Source organism: Saccoglossus kowalevskii, chromosome 2, assembly GCF_978046115.1.
Source record: "Saccoglossus kowalevskii chromosome 2, keSacKowa6.1, whole genome shotgun sequence".
NCBI classification, from domain to species: Eukaryota; Metazoa; Hemichordata; class Enteropneusta; family Harrimaniidae; genus Saccoglossus; species Saccoglossus kowalevskii.
Window position 1 is genome coordinate 13,381,754 of NC_140642.1, and position 24,916 is coordinate 13,406,669.

The 24,916-nt window shown below is 36.3% G+C and overlaps 1 protein-coding gene across 1 annotated transcript; it reads right to left on the reverse strand.

Moving 5' to 3' along the window:
- Positions 1-1,969: 1,969 nt before the first annotated feature.
- Positions 1,970-24,345, reverse strand: LOC100375093 (uncharacterized). Its single transcript, XM_002739176.4, has 3 exons — positions 24,005-24,345; positions 7,899-8,124; positions 1,970-2,234 (listed from the first exon to the last, which is right to left on the reverse strand). The coding sequence occupies exons 1-3, from the start codon at positions 24,169-24,171 to the stop codon at positions 2,013-2,015; spliced, it is 615 nt and encodes a 204-aa protein (XP_002739222.1). The 5' UTR covers positions 24,172-24,345; the 3' UTR covers positions 1,970-2,012.
- Between the last annotated feature and the right edge of the window lie 571 nt (positions 24,346-24,916).

Genomic DNA, 24,916 nt, shown 5'->3' on the forward strand with positions numbered 1-24,916 from the left:
AAACACAGAGGTGAGAACAAAATGTGATTATACTGGTCGTGAATATGTCAATAAGTAATATAGGATTCTTATCTATATTCGCTGTCTAATCGAAATATCGTGTGATCCTCAGGGCGCAGAAGCTCATTTAATAGTTCGACTGCCCCAGTCACTTCGTTATATGTCGCCGGGTCTAAAGGTTCAGCATGTTACAGTGTAACGTCACAAGCAATTAGTCACTAGAGATATTACGTATGCGAAGAAAATGTTTAATGTCATAGCCGAGTTAAAAGTCATTCCAGTTTAAATATATAATCTGACTTTCAATTGAAACTTGTCTCTGTGTGTTGCCATTGTTATGAGACTTGGTAAGTAGCTATCAATATTGTAATGTGACGGGTCACATTATACCGCATTGTCCATTTGAACAATAAAGAGATTATATTTCCCCGTTTATTAAAAAAACGAGATATTTATACAATATAGCTTCTGGTATCATGAACCATTGTGTTTCAGCTTTGTTAGTTTCATTATTAATAAAATAAGAGTTCTAAGCACTCCATATATGAGGGACAAATGGCCTTCTCGTTCTCCACGAGACCTCATCAGTAACTTGTGTCTTTTCGTCACAGGAGTACCATAGATTGTGTAGCGCTTCTTTAAAGCAGCGTTAAGTAAAATGCTGTATGAATATATTATTATCTCTATCCACCGTTATTCAATATTCCTTTTCTCCGCCGTACCGATGTCGAGTGTGACGCCATTGTTTAATAGCAAAAAAGCAAGAAATTAGAAGCAATAGCAATATAACTCGTGCGTTGATATACTCCATCAACAAAGCGAGTTATACGCGTCGAACATGAGTTTGATTTATATTTATCGATGTACTTCGCAGCTAATTTGCTTTCCTCTAATGTAATAAATGACCCCAAATTGTTATAGTGTTCAAATATAGCCACATTTACTAGGTTGGCGTACTTGCCGCGATGTTTGCCGCTATAATTTATGAGTACATACATTGCAAGTTACAACATGCATTTACGCTCGCTCGGGGTTCTTAAATTAATGTGCAGCACTGAATCAAATTGGTAAACCGTCTAGTGGCGTATACAAAAAAACAATCCGTGCGTGTATGCACTAATGTATTACTAAGGTACGGTAATATATTAGATTGAATAATTACAATGATCTTTCGATGTCATCACCCGACCTTGATATGCTGCGCATAATAACCATCAGAAGATGCAATGCGCATTCAGATAGGCATGGCATAGAGGTGAATATTGTAAATAGTTAATTAAAGCGGGGAGTCGTCACCTGCGCATGCGTCAGATGGCCATAGCGTGGCACTGTTTACAAGCAAGCGTCTACCCATGAGCCTTTGCGTGGTTATCGTCGCTTGGGACTGCCGCGCGTGCGTAGGTGACGACCCTCCCGCTTTAAACTCGAGCTAAAACTAAAGAGTTCAACGCTTCCCCGGTTACTATATTTATTGCTTGTAACAGGACAAGAATAATTCCTCAACAACTCATGCTAAATATCTCGATTTTAATCCTGAGTCCATACATGATCACGGTAAATTGTCCGTGATGAATGTGTCAACATTTCAGTTGTTGAACACGTGAAAAAGTGTTGTATAATAAGAAAATATTTCTCCAAGAATGTTTACATTCACCAGTGTAATTTGTTATGAATAAACTTGCATATTATTTAATTAATCAAACGAATGCATTGCTGATTTACGTTGTTGTAAATGTATTGGCTGAATCGCAAGTGTTCGTGAATTCCGATAGGTGTGCGGATATCAAAGGAGAACGATGAAGATGGAATTGATCTTGTCTTTTATATCCCCACATAGTACCAACATACATCGCCTGAAACGTTGTCAAGGGTTGGATTCAAGTGGGCGTTGTGCTCGCTTGGTACGGTACACGTTCTCAAAACAATCATAGTCATTATACACGCTCCTCCAAAAACTGCAACACAGTCATTTTTGTATTACAAAACGTTCATGTAAACCCCACTGTTTGGCTTTATTGTGAATGTCCATTATCTATCATATATTTTGTGCGCGATTTTCTTGAGCTCTTCTGTCTCTTTGCGATATTGTTGTTTTCAGGTTGTTCGGGCACCATGTTCGTTGTCATGTGGTAGATGATTATGTCAAATAAAACAGTCCAGGCATCCTGCATCTCGTCGGACCAGCTCTTGTGAAGCTGGCGCTTCATGGATCCGATAAACTGTGGACCAAATAGCTGCAAGCGAGAACACGTACATTGTAAAATGTAATTGAATGAATGAATAAACTAATGAGTGAATGCATGCATTTTTGATGTCTTATTTATACGACTTAATTCAACTTTTCACATCTATGAGGTGGGTCAAGGTCTTAGCGAACCATTGTATATTCATGAATAAGCATAAAATACGATGCTGTTTCAACCGCGACAGAGAATAGTTAGCTTTGATTGACAACGTTGCCTAGTATATTGAGTCATTGTATAACACATTGATTCGTTGTAATATATATATGGCAATTATTCACACTCGCATGTAAGCACAATGTACAGGATAAACACGCACGATTCTTTATAATTAAGAACAGGATATTTGAGAGCATTGTTTGATCAACATTAATTTGTCAACCCTACAAACAATTGAGATGAGCCAAATCACGGACTGACCTAAACTTGGACTCGACACAAATACGCTTTTGAAGAGGCAATATGAATAAATTTTGATTATTGTTGAGTATGTTTCAAATATTTGGGTTTGTTATGAGATTATCAGTATGATGAGTCAATGTAAAATTAGATATTGTTTTGAGGGCAGACATAGCATCAATAACATTTAAAAAATCGTGTTTTCAGTATACTGCTACTGTTATCAAACCATTTTTTTTTATTTTATCAAAATGTAAAATCAAACAAAAATATTTAAAAATGCATTTTCATCGAAAATATTATGTTGGTGGAGTTAATACGAAAAATAGTCTGATCCAATCGCAGGACTATATACTCTCAGACACTAGACGGACAGCATACACTTCGCTCTAATAGCGTGATCAGGGTGTTTATTCAACGGCTCGTAGTGCAAATATACAATTTGGCGATGTGAAGTAGCCGAACGAATCGGTCCAGACAAAAATATCGATTTTCTGTGTTTTTTCAGATAAATGCAATGACGTTAGTATATTGGCAAATAGCGTTACGTTGCTATCAGACCTGCTATTATATAACAGCGGCCGGGATGCAAAGACACCGTCTACATTGCGCCCTCGTGAGTTCAATGTGTGTGCTTGGAGAGTGTTTGAGAGGCTGTAGCGCCCGCTATCGGGAAACCGCAATAAAGCATGCACATCAGTGGAAAGAAAGGCTTCTTATATGATGATGACCCCTCATTATATTATTACGGCATGGTCGCGGTACATTGCGGTCAGCGGGTTTGCTACGGTTCATGGATGGTTGTGGAATTGACATCCCTGCTGGCTACCCAGTCAACAGAATAAAATATTTCTAACGTATATTCTGCCGAGACTTCCAAACTCGGAGAATGGCGTCATATCGGATGCTTGTAAAATCGATGATGATTGCGGAAACGTGTAATAGTTTTATCTTGTGTTTGTTTAGGCTGCCTTATCTCGTAGATCTATATTGTTACTGTTCCAGAGAATAACGATCACATACACACCCATGGCCATTAAGAAATTTACATACGTCATCAGGAACAAAGACAGACACTTAAAGGAATCACGATTCAAATCGATGTCATGAACTTAGAAGCCAAGCCTGAACAGGATATCAAAATAATACGTCACTACCAGCTCATCATTCTTGTTAGAATATTCCACTAAATTTTATGACGTGCCAACAATGTGTGTAAAAATATATCCTATTTCTGTCCAGTGTGAAATTACAATCCACGACTGCAACACTATATATGTAAATAAGATGGTAATCAGATATGTTTAACTATAGCGGTCTTCTCTTAAGCTTGTTATCGAAATGTATAACAAAGGGTATATGATATGAATTCTATAAGTGATCAATTGAATAATTAATTACATCTTTTGTTTCGGTCAGTTTGTCGGTTGTTCAATTGTGCGCCATTCGTTTGTTGTCCGCTCGTTGTATAATATATTTGCATATACTCGCTTACCTACATTGAATATATTTTGAATAATTTATTCAAAGTAAAAGATTCCAAAAACAGCATCATACAAATGTCATAAAAGATGTATGATGAATGACGTTTATAGCGCACCGTCTAAAAGTGTAACAATCCAGCTACGAGTGAGAATTTCTCAAACAAGAAACAAGAAAACCACAGAATAATGGCTAAACAGCGTTCTTTTGATGTTAATATTAGACCTACGAATAATTTGCAGAATCCAAAATATCTTTTTCTCATTAATATTGTAATACATATCAAGTGACATTAACAGCAGTAATTGAATATACGTATTTGAACTGAACCGCGGACACTTGCACATCGTGCTCAGTAGTTGTGGAAATTCAAATCCCTTCCCAACTAATGCATTGCTTGGTTTACAAAAAAACAAACAAAATAGATTCATTTTTATGAACTGTATTTAGTGTCCAAGTTTGTTTTGCTATGGCATATACTGCCATTCATATAAAATATTTATAATCAATAACAACCTAAACGGTCACGCCGCCATCTTTATTAGCCATACACATCAAAATGCCTTAATATCTTCTTCTATAGAAATGAAGACATATGAAGAAACACGATCTACAAACAAACACAAACACAAGTGGTTTACGTATAGGTAAGACCATGGGATAGAGAAGTGTCGCATACGACTTGTTTACCACTTCCGTGTGACTGAGAATGTTCTAGAACCGTACTGTGTCTGGGTTGAATTTTTAGATGTTGATTGAATAGGTAATAGGACACTGTAGAAAGCAATAGAAGGTAATGGAACATTCTAGAAATTTGTAGTATGTTCCAGACTCATTATGTATGCTGATGTAATGGTCTATTTATAGACAGTGTGGGTATATATAGGGGAGTTGTTCAGCACTGAGATCGGATCGGAGATCCCGTTGAGTTGTGGTGGAGTTTAAGTATCTAGTTATTGGAGGTTTGGAGTTTTACCGAGTTATTGTACTTGATGTTTGCAGAGTATAATAATACCAGTACCAGTTGAAACCTCGTCTGTTGACTCCGTGTTCGTATGTTATCATCGCCGCCAGGGAAGTCTTTATGTTACTGTTGCCATTTTGATATTTGAACCATCACACCTGTACTATACCAATTACGGTAATATTACGTTGCGTGTGACATCTGGGGGCTCGTCCTGGAGCAGTGAAGACATAGAAGACAACATGGCCAGCGGGATAATAGATATGTCGAAACAAGAGTTGATGGAGTGGGCGGATGAACTGGGAATGACTGGAGAAGACAAAAGGAAATTTATTTTGGAGCAACTGAGTTCTCATCGAGCTGAGAGACAAGCGGCGAGGGAAGAGAGAAAGGCAAAAATGGAAATAGAAGCAGAGGTGAGGAAAATGGAGATTGAAGAAAGAAAGGAAAAGTTACGGCTGGAAGCGGAAGCAGGCGAACGAAAGAAATTGCGAATGGAAGCAGAACAGCGAGAAAAGGAAAGGGAAGCAGAGGTAAGGAAAATGGAGATTGAGGAAAGAAAGGAAAAGTTACGACTGGAAGCGGAAGCAGAACAGCGATAAAAGGAAAGAGAATTTGAGTTGAGGATATTAGAGCTGCAAGCTGCTATGCCGGGCTTCCAACAGGCTGATTTTGGCGGTCAACAAAATGTGATCAGTGATGCACAGCCACCAAAGTTGCCTGCATTTGTTGATGGTAAGGACGAACTTGATAGTCATGTATTGCGACTTGAGAGGTTTGCAACGAATGCGAGTTGGCATAGAGATGGATGGGCTATAAAATTGATTGCGCTGTTGACTGGTAGAGCACTGGAAGTATATTCTAGGATGTCCGACACTGATGCAGTTGACTATGATCGTGTGAAGGTGGCGCTGTTGACAAGATACGATTTCACAGAGGATGGGTACAGGAAGCGATTCCGTGAAATTAAACCTGAAAGTTCTGAGAGTCTTGACCAGTTAATTGTGCGGCTTAAGAATTATTTTGCTAAATGGGTTGAGTTGTCAGGCACTGCAGCAAAATATGATGGTGTTACCGACTTGATGGTGAAGGAGCAGTTTATTGGTGCCTGTACAAAAGATCTTGCGGTTCATCTTGAAGAAAGAGCACCCAAAGATTTAGATGAGTTGGCGGTAATAGCAAAGCAGTACCTAGTGACACATGATCGACAGTTATCCACGGAGAACCAGGTGAGGCGTAATGATAATGACACTGCCATTGGTAATACTGATGTGGGACAGGGCAGTAGTGTCCGGTGTTTTGTATGTCAGGGTGTTGGTCATCGAGCAGCACAATGCCCATCCCGCGTTACTGATGTCGACCATGGATAAAGCCAAGTTTGCAAATGACCGAGTGATGAGATGGGCGATGACTCTGCAAGGATACAATCATCGTGTTGAGGATATTCCTGGACTGAGGAACTTTTGAACAGTATAATAGAATGTTATTCGTTTATGACTGTATTTTATATTTTATTATATTCCACTGTATGTGATTTTCGAATTTTTGTACTCAAAGCTTTATTCAGTTCGATTTGATATATTGTATTGTTGTTTTGTTTGAAATTGTTATCGTATTCGTATCATTGACGTCGTTGCTAGTCATGTAATATTATATGTTATAATATTCTTGAGAGGGGAGGCATGTCGCATACGACTTGTTTACCACTTCCGTGTGACTGAGAATGTTCTAGAACGGTACTGTGTCTGGGTGGAATTTTTAGATGTTGATTGAATAGGTAATAGGACACTGTAGAAGGCAATAGAAGGTAATGGAACATTCTAGAAATTTGTAGTATGTTCCAGACTCATTATGTATGCTGATGTAATGGTCTATTTATAGACAGTGTGGGTATATATAGGGGAGTTGTTCAGCACTGAGATAGGATCGGAGATCTCGTTGAATTGTGGTGGAGTTTAAGTATCTAGTTATTGGAGGTTTGGAGTTTTACCGAGTTATTGTACTTGATGTTTGCAGAGTATAATAATACCAGTACCAGTTGAAAACCCATCTGTTGACTCCGTGTTCGTATGTTATCATCGCCGCCAGGGAAGTCTTTATGTTACTGTTGCCATTTTGGTATTTGAACCATCACACCTGTACTATACCAATTACGGTAATATTACAATGAGTGTGACAAGAAGTGAGGGCGCAGTCAAGGTCAATTTCGGAATTTTCACCAGTGCCATGGTGACTGGAATTTTTGGAAGGTGTCTTCCCCATTGCCAGATAGGATTATTGTAAAAATAACGTTGTAGCTGTAAAAAAAGGTCTGTGCTTTCAAAATGCCTTGTAGCTTTGTTGTGACTATATTATGTGGAATTCAGTTGACACTAATAGGTTGACTCAGGTCATTATTTTGATACGATGGTTCTGTGATGTGAATATTGCTCCAATGGACAACTTCAGGCTAATTCACGTATATAACAAGCACATTCAAATGTAAATGTCACTTTGCAAAATATCTGGGATTATTTTTGTGTGTGATAATATACATTATATTATTGAACAGTAAATCCCCAGTTCCTATATCACTGTTTCTGTAGTACGCTACCACCATAACACTTGGTGTGCTCTCGATACATTCAGTATTATCACGTTTTCTCGTTTTCATGTTTTACGTTTGCCATTCACTAATGATTTCTCTGTCCAGTTTGTACAATAGTAGACCAATAATACAACTATAAGATAGTCATCGATTGCTGTATTTTTGATAATCTCATCAGAAGCCCCACATAAAAATACCGCACAGTAAATTGAAATGTACTTACTCTTACTAGATCGGAGTTTGCACCATATTCGACGTGTTTCTTGGCTAATGCTTTTAAATGTTCTTCAATTTTTTCATCACTGTCTATTCTAGCAAGTACTCTTTCTATAACAGCCATAACTCTCAGACCGTGCGCTTTCAATGCTGAACTCCACCGAAGGTCGTCCCCTTGTAATTCTTTGAATGGCATGAACACTTCCTTGCATTCTGGGTGGGTTTCGAAAAGACTAGGAAAGAAACATAACGGAGATTTAATGAAATGTGATAAGTTGTTGAAAAAAAAAGATTATTACGTATTATGTAAATAAACAAGTGCTTACACAGAGTTGATTGACAACGACACGTGTTTACTAACAGTTGTATATGTCATCGTGTCATATATTGTTAAAATATTGATATAATTTAAAATCTAAAAAAATTGCAAATAAAACAGGTGAATAGTTGATGATAATAAATAATAGATCTAGATTGTTGCAAGTATATTTAGACACAATGCTGTGTCAGAATTGATGGATGGGTGGTATTTAACACGATTTAATCTATGTATATATTATTGTATCTTAATTTGTCCGTCTTTATTTAAGTCCACCCGGCTTATCTCGCTTCTGAATTTCCATTCATGAAAAACGTGTGCTGTCTTTCGACAAACTGACAAATTGTTGATATAAGATGGGGTGTCCTAGACGACAGATAAACAATTCGAAACTAGTGTCCATGGAATGGGCAGTGAAATGTATTTACAACATTACTTGTTTTCTGTCACAACGTTATTTCAGTAACGCCTCTCCTCCAAGAAAGAGTGGAGGCAATATGATGAACAGTGACAATGTGCTGGGGATTGTATGATATAATGGATGGATACTAGCATTATATTAAGAGTCTGACCAACCGATAATTACGTCATGCCATCTGCCTGAAATGAAACACTCAAATACATTGAAATACATTAAACATTCTACAAATTTATTAGTGATTTGTTTGCTGACTTAGGCTTCCTGAATGAAACTAAATGTGCTTTTAAATGTTATATTTTGTATTATTTTCCTCGGTTAACACGAGTCTCGTCACTCATCACTAATTTTAGGAATTTGTCGATACTTCAACGTTCGTTCAATTGTTCCAAGGTCAGTTGTAAATGGTTGGATGTACACGGTACGGATAATACAATTCATTGTCCGATACGCTCGGTTTCGCTGTAGCCGACCATCCACGTGTGATCGTGTTACGAAAAGCTGTAGCCTCATTCTTTAAATTGAATGATTTGATTGGTCGCGGCAAGGAGCTGGATGTATCAATCAACGTTTCCGTAACAAACAACCCGCATCTATTTCAAATTTAAACCAATATAGTTTGCTGTTTTATATTATGTCATAGCCTAACTGATTTCCCATGGAAACGCGACACAACACTTGACACTCAAATTTGGCAAGGTATAATGGTGCGACAGACTATGCACCAAAGTTTATATTCGCCAAATTTCTGCGTTTACTCAGAATCTCAAACTCGAGCGTGCATTTCGAAGTAACTACACAAACCTACTTTGCGTCATATCGGTAATCAACTTTTTTGTTTTGTTTTGTGAATCCCTTTGGTCCACCTTCGGCTTATCCTCACTTCCTTAACCGTTTTCCAAATATCTGTGTGTGTGTGTGGGGGGGGGGACGTCATACATATCAGGTACTTAGATACATTAAGTTTGGATTTACAACATTCAATGGGCATTTCATTTTAATCACATATTTTGCACACCCTATTTGAAAAATAAAATCACCTGTTATTATACGTTATTTCAAATCAACGCGCCTTGCTTCACATTGTAATTGTGACAGCGATGCGTACACTTTTATTCATCAAATCACTGATTCAATATTCGTGTCACTGATACTGCTGTTACGTATTCAGTTTGCGTGTTGCTATGGTAATTAGATCACAATTTAAATGTTCATTTCTTCAAGTTAATACGGTAACAATGTCTTTGTATTATATTTATTTATATCTACTCTATCTATCAAATTATAGGATAATCCTGCCACGGGGTAATGGGATACATGTAAACTGCTCTATCCGCCAAGTCCATACCATTCACACATGCTTCATTTAATGCATTTGCTGTCTGTTCTATTTATCTCAGTATCCCAGGTCATTGCGTATTGGAGTAGACACTACACAAAAAAAAGTCTTAATTATTCATGTATAATCTTTTACAATAATATACATAATTAATATTATGTAATATTGTATAATCTTTTTTTTAATTTAGTATCACATACCTATTTTAATGTGCAAAGCATAATACATACATTATTTATATACATAGATTATTGATAAAAGTATGATTGTCGACATATAATTACTTAATCTCGTATCCAATTCAAACGGGTATGCAGTCTCCTAAATACTAAAATGATATATAGCTTTCACGGGATTCCATGACTATCAACTTTTTATGTTTGATGGGGCTAGCATCGTTACGGACTTGTATTTGAACTTGAAGTGTCAGGTGTTTATTCACACCACTGATAATTGTTTTTGTACATACAAAGTTCTTAAAAGCTTGTATTTTATAATGTCAAGGGTATATTTATACACCACTAGACTGACAAGGTGTACTAACAGTGCGTAAATAGCAAGTACAGCATGTTATATGTATGATAGCATCTGAATTGTGCCTTGGGTGACACCTCGTACTAGTTCCGCTTTAATGAACAGAGAAACACTGAAATTATAAAAATACAATTTGTTTCTGTTATACACTGCTTTTATTAGTGTAACTACGTTTATTATTCAGTTAATTTTTGATTCAAATTTCCGTTGTATTTGTCTGGAATGAGTTAACCTTGTAGATCTGTACGAAATTTTACTGACATGACGTCTGGGCGCTGCTTGCAAATATTGTGTGTTGGCTCATCATATATGGCGTATACGCGTACGTTGCCTGCTGTTAAATACACACGATTAATTTTTATTTAAACAATCCAACATTTAGTGCAAAAAAAACAGACACCGATTACAGATACATCTAGTATTAAAAGACGATAACTTTTTCATGGTCATGGTTGCTAAACATATAGTACATCTTAGCAATCGCCGAAATTAGACAATAGGGTAATATATATATATATATATATATATATATATATATATATATATATATATATATATATATATATATATATATATATATATATATGTATATATATATATATGTATATATATATATATATATATATATATAATAATAATAATAATAATAATAATAATAATAATAATAATAATAATGCATTTCGAAATCAAATATCACCAGTTAAAAATATAATATTGAAAAATGAATGCAATAAATTTGCCACGTACATGTATACACTATAATTGATCAATGTCTCCATTAGTGCGTCATTCCTATCAAGTACGTACCGAGTGTCTCGTTATACGTGTTGCTTTAGGCATTATTCGACCTGTAATATGCAATGCAGCGTTCTTCAATCAGTGGAACTACACTTGATTACATTTTAATCGCGATTCTCATCGTTTAGTTTCAATTGTTCAGCACTTGTCATGAGATAGTAGTTTTTGTAAATAAGAGAAATGAATCGATATTGATCGATAGTCTTTGAATGATTAAAAAGTTGATATTTTAATCGTGATTCTCATCGTTTAGTTTCAATTGCTCAGCACTTTTGTAAATAAAAGAAATGAATCGATACTGTTAGTCTTTGAATGAGTTCCATTATCTTGCACGTCATGTATTAACAGTCATGTTACGTTAATGCATCAGTATCGATATATATATATATTGGTTTTTGTCATATCCGCACCTGCTATTTTTTTATTTATTTTGTGGACTAATGATTCATCAACTACACAACCTACGTTGGAGTAAACAGTACTAACGCCCGTCAGAACAGTTTGGCGCAGTTGTTTGTGGTCACATCATCCCATTCACAATCACCTTACTTTCAAAGCGAAGAACCCGAACATAACAACGAGAACCGCATAGCGATGCCTGATAACAAAAATACATAGTGATGAAGTATGCATCAGAGTGAATAAACAATGCAATGGTAAAATGCAAAAGTAGCAAGACTCGGGAGTGATAAAACCGTCAGCATGATTACTAATCATTACCGGGCATAACGTTGGAATATCACGCAATAGTTCACTGCGCAGTATCATCATTGGCCATTATTAGTTATCTAGGTTGTCATCGAGGTCCTCATTGCGTGTTGCTGTCACGCTACACTGACACGCCTGATTACAAGATTGGTCACGATTGCGCTAATAAACACCACGGCATTGTAAATAATGGAAATCTCACATCAGACGTGATGACAACACACTGGTAACATTAATACGCCCATATATGGAAACCTCATGAGAAAGTTCAGCTAAACAATTAGTATACCTCCACCAATATGGACAATACAAGTCAACTGACATTACTATACATTCTTATTGTTATGAAGATTAAAGAATTAAATTCCTAATTACAAAACTACGACTTCGTACTAAAATATTTACTAAAGTGAATAAATTCATGTAATGATTAAATAATATTAAACGTATTGAATACTGCTATTGTACATATCCAGTGACATTATGTATGAACTAACAGATGTCGATAAATAGAGTAGAAATAACATGCTAACCCACAAATTATAGCCGTTTAGAGTGACAAAACATAAAAATAATGTCCAATACATCTATATGATGTAATAACAATTCCAGTAACACCATGCATACTGAACTTTTTACATCATGATTAAAATTCTCAAAAACTTCTGTATCTATTTAGGATTTTATATGTTTTTACTTGATATTTGTTTGGGTGTAATGTTAGTAAATTATTTTTTACAAATAATAGTTGAATAGTCGAATAAATTATGACTATTGCTAAGATAGCCAATTTAGTGTGTTCTTATTGTCATGGAAACATTTTATTAATGTATAGCAATGAATTATGTTTTCCAGTCTGTTATGATTGTACACCAGACAAGAGAAATCATTCACTTGCGTCATTCAAGGTTACCGACTTTACGGTTCTAAATATATTACACTGTATCAATAAGGATATTTAGCGATGAAAACATTTGTCTAAATTACAGATAAGGAAGTCAGGACGTGATTGTAGTCAATGTTATTTTTATATGTACTAGTGTCATCGCGTTACAACATACAAAATCAGTATTGCATCATAAGACACAAATGCATATACAAAGACAAGGCAGCGATTTCGTGTTAGTAATATATACTAGGACATCAAATGTAACTAAATCACTGTGGACTGAAGCAGCTACAGTTTCTCTATATATACCGTCACACATTTGAACATTTCAAAATATACTAGAGACTAATCGACTATGCCAATTGCACTGTAGAGGTCACCTAAAAAGACTTTTGCAGGTTTTTGATGATGTACTATCCATAACATTTAGGCTAGAAGTGAATGACCGAACGACGGAATCGCTTACGACATGGTCCACTTTCATGGTATTGCCTTCATAAATCAAGTCAATGATATTGATATTTAAATGGTGTGTAATACCTTCCTCGTTTTGAAACACATCATTTTCACAAGGCGAAAGATTAAATATATAGTGTCTAACAGGTTAATTAAAATATTCAAAATTCAACATCGGATTGGGGGATTCAAATCATGGAAATATGTTCACTTGTAACATGTGTGTATATTAAAAATATGTCTTAAAAGCCCACAGCCATTTGAGGTATCTATTTAGTAATTCTGGACTTGAATAGTGACCATTGCGGTTTTGTCAGTTGTATTCATGGTTATGTAAACATTATGATTTCTAGTCGATCGTGAATACTGAATATAAATATTATAACTGATGAACACAACACAACCAACAATTGACATCATTCTCACAAACTGACAATTGACCTAGGGAATGGACTCTCTCCGATGACGCGATACACACTACACTGCCACAGTGCTGTGCCAGTCAATCATTCCGAGGTATGAAGATAAACAGTGTTACCAAAAATAACACGTAAATAACTGGTCGCAGTGTGATTTAATTGAATGTTTAATGCACGACAGAATTGACAGAATTGAGTAGTCTCCGTGCACGCCTGGCTCCAATAACTCACACATATTTTCATCAAGTTCATCTTCCGATGTTTAAATCTAATTTAGTGGTCGCGTCGAATGTTACACACACACAAATAGCGTTATTTTACACAAAGCGCTATCTTTCATTGTTCCGACTTAAACAATTGTGTCCACGACGATTAAGAGATAAAGCCCTTCTTATTTTCTAAAGGCATTGAGGCACAAATTGTTTTCACAACTGTATAACTATACTTTTATTGAGCTTTTAATACCAGATTAGACGTGAATGTTCCAAAACGCGAGATAACTCTGAATAAATGAACCACTGAACGTTGTCGTAAGTGGCCAACAGCCTTGGTCAACACGGATGTTTGGTTTAGTGATTATTGACATGGAACTCTCTACTTGAGAAGAACACGTGCACTGTTTGACGAGAGATAACTAACACGACTGTGATTGGTTGGCATTACACAATAGAGATAATTAATTCCGATATTCCCCCGTCCAGAATATGGACTCACTGGTTCAATTCACTACAACAAATACCGTTGGGGGCAGTATAACATAAAGGAACGGCAATTATATACCCAAGAAACAGAAACAGAAAACTAGGGCTAATAAAGGTTATTTTGGAATATTTTGTTATTCTGGAATATACTATCCACTTAAATCAATCGATCAGCTACTCAATTGCGCATAATATACATAAAATCAACTTCTGGTTATAGTGTTCCCACCGTTAAAGCTACATATAAATTACGTTGTACTAAATTTAAGACAAAATACTCCCGCAGGGAGGTAAAGAGTGCAAAGATCTATTATTTTCAATAATTGGTTCATTTCTGCCCAGGGTACAGAAAGCACATCAATCTTGTGTGACAAGAGAATTGATAAATAAAACGCTTTGAAACATCGAGGTCATATTGACATTGCACACATTTGCAGATGCGAAAGTTTGTCAACATAATACAAGCACTACATGTTGAGGGGGAATTTATTATTATCATCATGTTACAAACTACGAAGGTTGTATGGCCCTTTACAAAAGTGTCATGACGGCACCCACCATATAAGATGATGTTACAATCACGTTTCATGTCACCGGAGTCGTTCCTGCATGAACTCTCCTTAATCCGGGCTCGTTTAAACTGACCTTCGATACGATTCCCAGTTGATTTGAGTCGCATGGGGCGACGTGGTTTCAAATCAAATTACTTTTTCAGATGTCCTTAACAACTCGTCGAAGGTTTTTTGATACCTAAGTCGTTGAAGTTTAACGTGGAATCTACAAACTGAGGATCGGTCACATATGTGAAAAACAAAACAAAAAACTTTCTCTCGTGAAAAATGCAATGACAACGCTGCGCATAGATATAATTTCTTTGTCGTGTGGCTAACCCTAGAAACTCAATATAACCCACGAGTGTTAAATTGAGTCATAATGGCTACTTGTGCGATTATTAAAATACTTTCCTTCTGCCTTATAACATGTTTAAACTCCATATCTCCTAAATATACAACCACTCTACCATGTCAATTTCACTGTAGAGATCATAAGAATATCAATGACTTTATTTAGTTGTACTATGAGAGAGAGAAACGATGGGATGAAGTTAATTATTACATGGCTCTGTATTCCGGCATGGTGAAAATATATCAATTTGTCACAAAGTAACAGAAAAGTAATATAACAACAACAATTTCTTATGCGCAATAGTGCAGAATTATTATTATGTCATGGTCCATAGGGTCAATGAAATGGACATGATTTTACGTAACTGAATTCAGATTCAGGGCAAATACAACGCATACGTAATAGTTTATCGTTTGATAATGTAGTAACATAATGCTAAAATATGAGCAATAGTATAACAATAAACATATAATTAATTAAATAATTAAAAACTGTGTAACATTCCCCATGTTCTAACTAATACATATTTGTAATATTAACAACAAAGGAACATGCCAACACGTAGAATTCCTCTTTAAATATATTCTGTGGGCGTGTAGCGATGTCTCGGTTTTTCATATTTAGTTGAGTCATGTGGCGACACACGCACAATGTAATAAAGCAGAATCCCTGCAATCACTGAAGGATCAGATGTCCATTCACGGCGTCAATTCAAAACTGTTTCCTTGAATGTATTTTTATTGCATATACTTAGTTAGCAGGGTACAGCTGGACATCCAAGAATTCGTTATAGGGAGATTTCTGACTGAGCCATGCATTCGCTACGCGCGTTTTAGGTGTGACGTGATTCAATTTCATTATTTATTTGTTAAATGTCCTCGTTTAGTTTCTAGAAGGTGAATAAATAAATAAAGCAGCCCTCGAAGCGTCAAGGTCAACGTCACCAGCTAACTGATCCCCGCCTGTATAAACAAAACGCCACTGCTGCAGCGTACGCATGTCGTGCTCTATATAAAAACAGGCATCTGGATTCCAAAATACATGTATGTGTTTACAAAGGGGAGAATTCACTATCTATGTAAGCTATATATATTAAGTTGACATTGGTACACGCTTCGGGCCATATTTATTTTTTTATTATTCGGTATATTTTGATAATTAATCAATTACAGTCCATTCGTATTTTGCAGCCTGGTAACATTAATCAGACATTTAGTGATATATTGCGTCCATATTATTTACCTATACTGAGTTGCTTCAAAAAGCGTTCAGTTACGGCGAACTCTTACAGTGGTAAAATATTATTATAATGCAATTCACATAAAATTACTATTCTACACTCCAATGTTTTACATAACAGCTTTACATCGCTCATAGCCTTTACGTTGTCGTGTCGTATGGTTATCATCAACTGCAATGTCGACGACCAGCATAAAATTCCCGAATGCAAATGCAATGACTATATATATATATATTGCGAGACAAAGCGACTATGCTCATCAACGAAAGAATGTGTTTTATTTTCAAATTATTGCTGGCTGTATTAATGATTGCATATTTAATATCATTACTTGCACATACCTACCTGACAGTATTTACTACTTGTATTGTTATGGTAATGCCACGTACGAGTTTCATCAATCAAATTCTATCGACAAATGGATTATATTTGTTTTTATTTATTCTTGTTTCGCCAATCAGTCTGTAAGTTCGGTTTGCTATCTATTATATGAGATATGATTGACGCGTGAAAAAACAACTCTATAATATCATGTTCTAATATACAACGTTGTTAAATAACATGTACGAATTGAAGTGTTTTTTTACATGTTACAGCTATTTGAGGTGTCGTTGTGCCTTCGTTAAAAAGCTCTAGTGCAGCCGACACCAAAAACACATGTGTTTCCCTTGTTCCTCGTCAATCATGTGCAACAACAACAACACGCTGAAAATGACACATGTCGGTGATGGATACATTGTCGCACGGTCTGGTGATCTCCATGACTACTTGTGCTGCGAAGCACGATTCAAGCCCGGTATTGCTGCGAAATTGATGGGCACTGACGTTACAATACTCGCGAGAATATAGAATATATGCGATCAATGACGAATTGACGTATTGTGCTTTGAATGAAAGATGTTCTGCTGTTAAAACGTATAAGACGGGGCTGCCTCACGCATTAAAAAAAACGATTGCGTGTCAGGTAATTTCACAATAAGGTTATGTTGTAGATGTGACAAATCCCAGGCACGCGGAAATTTGGTAAATCAGTCAAGATGGAGAATCAAGTTATCGGACTTATATTAAATCCATTCAATCAAGTCTCATTGTTCCTCATAATTTGTCGGCATATGACCAGTTTGTACAGCGTGGCAGATTAGACAATTTTTTCCTTAAACGTAAAAAAAAACGTGAGGCTTTAGAACACCTGTGTCAGGTTATTAAATTGCTTCTTATGGGTTCATTATACCATCGCTATTGTATTGATTAGGCGATTTATTCTGAGTTTCGTTGATGAGAAATAAATGTCATTCAAGGAAATTTATGACCAGCACTTTGTAGTTCATATCCACAGTAATGGTGTTGAATTACCGTGCCAAGCATGGGGTACTATTGTCGCATTGTTCACATCAAGCAGTGGGACACAAATAGCAGATGTCACGGAATTTAAATATTTGAGGATGTTACCTATATTTGAATACACACGAAGGGTACAGAAGTACGTATGTATGTACCTAGCTGACGTTAATGTTATTCGCTTCAGCTATGGTTTAACCTGGTGGTATACGTATATGACTGTACGCATTGTACACTACGTGCATCGCGCTGCGATCCGCATTGTATTGTTCCAACTACTATTATGGGATAGCACACGCACGCACAATGTTTGCAGGTTTTCTGTATTTGACTACCCGTTTAAAGCAAGCAGCTTTGTCATAATTAATCAAGTTTAACGAATGCACTGTGTCAATGGCAAAACGTAATGCTTGATAGCATATCAATCGTTGAGTTGATCAATCTCCAATCGCAGGATATAAACACAAGGTTTGATGAGGATGATATAATAACGTGCATAAGAACGTTAACAAGTTGCAACAACCAACATAATATATCACATTGCACGGTCACCTACTTAAATAGAACGTAACATTGCACAATTGAAAGAGAGTAAGGAGACATACTAAACACCTGAGGGTAATCAAAGCAATTATATCAATCTACAATGGCGTCAGATGTAAGGTACGAGGAATGGTTAAGTTACATTGAATTATAGGGTAGATAATTATATCAATCTCTAGCTCAGAGATGAGCGTTTTTTATCCTGTGTATTCATAATATGCGATGAACACGGTGGTTCGCTGATTGTTACGATCCAGCAATTGAATGTTACGGTTTGCGTCTATATATTAAACTGAGACATTGAGCATTATTGTCTAGACACTATTGATATGAATATGAACATTGAAAGAAAAATTCAGTAAACTGTAAAATGTTAATAATTTGCAGCACGTCCGAATGTTGCCGACCATGTCGGTTTCTCATTTGCGTGTTTAAATTTCACGTGGTAATGCAGTTGATAATGCTCCGACGCACACGGATTTATGAAAATTAGCCTCAAATGTGTTCAAATGAATCCACAAAAACTTGTCCGTAATTTTCCCATATTCATGCCATCATATGTGTCACATAACAGTCGCAAGACATCAGCAGAGCTGCCAAATGATCCCAAATTGCAACTATCAGCGGAAATTAGTTGTCCCACTCAAGGCAGAAATTAATCACGTATTTATGCATTACCTAATTTAATAAAACGTGATTACAATACAGTCTATGGTACGCATATATCATTTAATTTTAGTTGCCATTAATATCTACAGAACATACAATTGCTTGCATGCTTCAGTCTTTGTTTGCCCAGTTTCATTTTCTTTTGTTATGGGATTTAATTATATTTGTTACGTACTTAAAGTGACAGATGATTAAGTGGATAGTACAATAGTTTCTAGTCAGACTCTATAAACCAACAGTAACCACGTAAGAGGTATGTTGATTACAGACAACACTCCGTGAGTTTAATGACCCCAAGGATGTGTTTCTTTTTTTTAACTTATATTTTTTTTAAATTATTGCAAACAATCGGCTAAAATCAGTTAGGTATCAGTATAATTATGAAAAAAACAAATGTTTACAGCTTGCCGACCCGAGGTATATATCGCGAATCATCAAACCAATACTAACTATGTATCAAATCTTATAGGATACGACACAGTTGCTTCACAATAGTCTTAGCATACCATTCGGAAACTGTTCCATCTTCCTTACTTATTATTTATTTATCCACACTAATCATGTGAACTAAACATCATTATTCTACGACGAACTTCCAATAAAGTGTAAAACAGGGCGCATGCAGTGACATAGAGAGACCCGACGTTTGAATATATACGCCTCACATACGTAAAATCGGTATACGTGGCCTGAATATGGCGTAGAAAATACAACATTTTTCAATTGACTAATGAATGGTATTCTGCACAAGTAAACCTAATTATTTACTTCGTAAAATCATATTAGCCGGACACGTTAATTATTTACTACTATTGTAATTTCACTGAATTCCTAAAGAATGTCTAATTACAAGAATAGAAGTTCATTACGGATCACTAAATATTTCTATGTCTGTTCTCTAAAGACAATTGGGTAAATTTTAACTACTGAAGCATTCAAACACTCAAAACACATCCAGTCTATTTTATGTTGCTTATACGGGGACACAAGAGTTGAAGGATTCATCTCACTTCAATTGAGTATTCAAATGCAGAGCAGATAACTTCAACCTTTAACTATGTTAACCTCCAGAGAGCAGAACGGAAAAAAGTTCTCCTTCAGTGATTTCACACAAGCTCCTGGCTTCGCTGACTTATTCTGAACTTACATGGGTAAGCGAATTAGAATGTCGCCACTGGCAATATCCAATAAATAAATCCTAGACAAAGATGTGGCATAGAGCACTGCATTTTAGTGAACGAAGTGTGCATTTCATTATATTCAATGTTATCATATTACATACTGTGGCAAATGCATTGATTTCTTTTTCGTTTTCACTCCGCTATGTATATTTCATAACAACCCCTTCCAGGTTTCCGTTGTCGATACAATCATCATAGTTACAATCTTTGAATGTCGCAGCACATACCTGTGCCAAGAAAACGGTTCAACCAAAGTTTACCTTGTGCAAATAGCACCGAAAACGAACTGTGAACTTCTTCAACCAAAAGTGGGCTACGATGGTAGGGTACTTACTTGCAAGTATAGGCAAAGCATTGCCATGAAATACTGCTGTCTTTGTAATTAATTGATATTACATATTATGAAAAAATTAAATTGGAAAAATATATAAATAAATATTAAATAAATAAAAAGGGATCGCTTAAACTATACCATATGTTACAAGCAGTAAATTTCAATGAGAGGTAATCAATCAGCAGATTAAGTATATGTTTCATTCAGGTATTGCGCAACACTCACATGGACAGCGGTTATTAAACACGTGCACGCAATTGCACGTGGTTCGCTCGCCCCAAATATAAAATTCTCCAGCCAAGCCATGATGAGATAGATATATTTTTGAAGCAGGACTATTCCGGCGAATATGCAACAACTAACAATGATTAGAGTAAATAAAATGGTGATGTAGATGACGCAACCTGGTACAATGGTCACGTGATGATAATACCCAACAAATTGTTCACTGACTGACAACAGTTGATTTGTTGTCCGATTAGAGATCTTTCAAAAAATGTACCAGATGCAGTAATGGCTTAGTCATTTACATCCGTATTTACATCTGAGTTTTACAATCCGAATAGATGGGTCGATCACTGACGACCAGTCTCTCAGCCGCACGTTTCCGTATAAACAGCTGGTGCATGTAATTCGTAGCCAAGTGCTGAAAGATAACCCCATTTGCCATATTCACTATTGCCACAATTGCCTGAATTACTTGAAATGCAGCTGTATGGGGTTACACAGTTGAACAATAGTATGTTAATTACCTAGTCAGGCAATATGAAATCGAGAGGACCAATGTCTACCATGCACATATTCAGACAATATTTTACGATGATGGAATAATACAGACGATACCTAAACATATATATATATATATTAGGAAGAATTCCAAGATGTTAAAAATTACCTGGACTATACATTTTTAAATGTAAGTGATTAACTAGCAACAAATGTAATTCCCACAATGTAGTGAATAATGTAATTCCCATAATTGCCTGATGAATATCCATAGCTAGACAATAGTATGATAATTACCTAATCTGACAATTTGAAGTCAGAGAGTCAATGTTCATCATACACACATTTATTTGAAACTACGAATACTTTGTTTTGTATGTGCGTGGTGGTCTATGAAATTGCAGTTTAGTTTGCGAATATCCATCTAAACATTTTAGTTTCGCGTTCACACGTTTCGAGTCGTTTGTAGTGGACGGTTAGTTTTATGTAGTGACGTGCGTTTCTGTTTACACTGGCTGATCGGTATGCCGTGGTCGTCGTTCCGAATCTCGTGTGTTGCGTGTTTATATGATCTCACATCGATCGTTCTGTCCTTTTAATTACATATGACGAGGTTAAATAGACGATATACCACGGAATGATTTCTATTTAGAAGAATGCCCCAAACGTAAACATTTTTTTAGAACGAAAATAATAAATACCGTCTGCAGTTGCTCGCTTGATATTCTGCAAGTATTGCTAGTCTCTAAAACGTAATCAGGCGTACGGCACTAATTGGGGTCGATATTTTACGAAATTATGTCGATTGGGACAAGTTTACATGTACCAATAATTCCGCTAATGTAATGTAATGTAATAATGAAACAATAATCGCTGTATGCTAGTTACAGGGCTCATGTTGTTCAACCACGACTGTGAGTAAAATATGACGGGGGTTGTATCGTATTTGTACATATATTGTTAGTTATTTTAAGTTATTCCTTTTGCCAGAAACAAGTTGGTATAATAAAATCAATGTTGAGTGTTACACCCGACTGTGGCAGAGCCTTATAAATCAATTATATTGTTACGGTTTAATCTGTACAAATTAAGCTAACAATGTTATTACTTCTCCTTCCCTTCAAACATTCACAGTTCCCGTAACCAATGATTACATGTACAATATGATATAAACTCAATACACCATAAGTTTCTACAGTTTCTACAGTTCAATAAGTCATACATGAGAATTCAACCCCAGAACAAACATTAGTTATCAGAAAGCAGTGGTTCAATGTATAAGGCTCTAATACTTAAAGCACAGCTATGTCAGGGGAAAACCCGGGTATTTTAGGGAGAACAGTCTCAATGAAAGAGTGTCGGTAGCCTTTTTTTTATAAACGTCTACGGCAGCGTTCACGTTCAAGTATACAATACACTGTCGATGCCACTATTGGTCACCCATGCTTATGACGTATTCTAAACATTTAAACGAGGTATATCCAAAGTCGCTACTAGTTCTTATATTTCAAGATGAGGAGTGTCACTATAATAACATTTAAATGTAAATTGTTTCCACGTTTAAACAATAGCTGTTTTAGCGGAAAACTGGGCGTCTTCACGTCCCAGACAACATATTATTTACTAACAAACGACGCCTCCGTGAATGCATGTGTTCATGGTACGAATGATTGTTGAGACCTTTTGACCCATCTTCGTGGCTGTATAATCCATCTGCATAAAGTTTAGAGCTCAATAAGATTACTGGTAATGTATATAAAATCTTTTACTACGGGGCGAATGTGATGCCCCTAGAATTACTCGCGTTCCACGGCAGCTCGCTGATACTAAATAAATAAATCAACACCACAGACGAGAAACGAGCAGGACATAAACAAATTCACTGTGTTCGCAGAGTAATTGCAATCATGCTGTTCTATGAACACAGTCGCCTTGCGGTGTCAGTTCATAAATATCCAAGACTCGAATTAAATCTTTGCCTAAAGTAATATTAACAAGTCAATGATATCGTAATTTGTTAAATATCCATTCATCAAGTACCTTTTACTTTTATTGCCACTGACTTTTCTCACGACTGATGGGAATACCAGTAACATTGCTTGCAACATGCTTAGATCATCAACCAATTAGTGGGAAAACTCCGTTGCGTCATCAACTTTGTATACACGATGTTCGTGCTGTGCATATTGATTGCCGAGGCCATAACAATTTAGTCCAAACTCAAAATGCGAAAACACAAATTGCGAAGCAATATCAAAGAAAAATCAATTATGCTCGCTATATTGATTGCATGTGCCTCATTCCATGAGTTAATGGCCACACAATCTTTTGAATCTTTCGAGGAAATATCATTAATGAGCAACGCATTGCTTAATACCGCTAGGGGTGTTTCAAACAGTCACCTGTATCTATTTGAATGACACAGTGACTGCCATATTGGTACTTTACGAAATTTAGCTTACCGCACCACTGGATGTGAACGATCAGTAACCGACTATAGGTATAGACAAAAACAGTGTTAAGTATGACATAAACATAACATGAATTCTCAATATTAAAGCGGTTGTTACAGGCACGCTTGTACTCAATTCTTACCCCATAAACATGATGACTCCAACCTTGGCAATGTCTTCCTGAATTACCTTCCAAGAGTCTAGCAGTATGACCCTGTGTTGATCTGTTAATGATGTCGGTGGCAATTGTTCCATACTATCTTCCTTTTTGGGAGAAACGCAGTTATGACTGGAGTTACTGCATCCCATGGTGATGCTACGATGTAGCGGGCATTTGCCGATGTCTGGTAAGTGATGGTAATTCAAGACTCACGGTCGGCGTTGTGTGTCTAACATGCGCGATTGTCTTTACAATGAATAGCTCATTTACGGTTGGCACAACATATGAAGGACGACCAGCAAATTGGAGGATTCAACTCGTACTAGGCACAGTGCAGACTAATCGCTGCGTTTGTCGCAACAAACATAGACATACACATGAATGAATGAGGCTCCCTAGTATGGCGGTATAATGCACCGTGATAAAACGTTTCACAGATTATATCGGGTAGCCTATACCATGGCATAGCTGAATAAAAACGCAGTTACGTAGCCTGTTATATAGCACTTAATCATCATTATTATAATCACCTTAACTGTGGTTGGTGTCACTTTTGACTGGCACATGCACATTGCAAATAACAATTTCACTTAAATAAAACACCGTTTGACGTCAGATTGAAACGTGTGATGTTAGAACATCAGTTGACAACGTATAAACGACCTTGCCGGGAACTCTGAATAAAAAAAACGCAGACGAGTGGAGTATTTGACTTAATCACGAAAATCAATAACCACTTAGGTCTATGCTTGCCAGTGATGGAACTAAGGTTCTGTTATGTTCTGTTCTGTTCTAATGAATCGTTAAACACTTGACGTCCGAGTCACTAACCTCATATTTTGTGACAGTTGAATGGGATTTGTCAACAACAAATGTCGGGGCTGCGATTCCTTT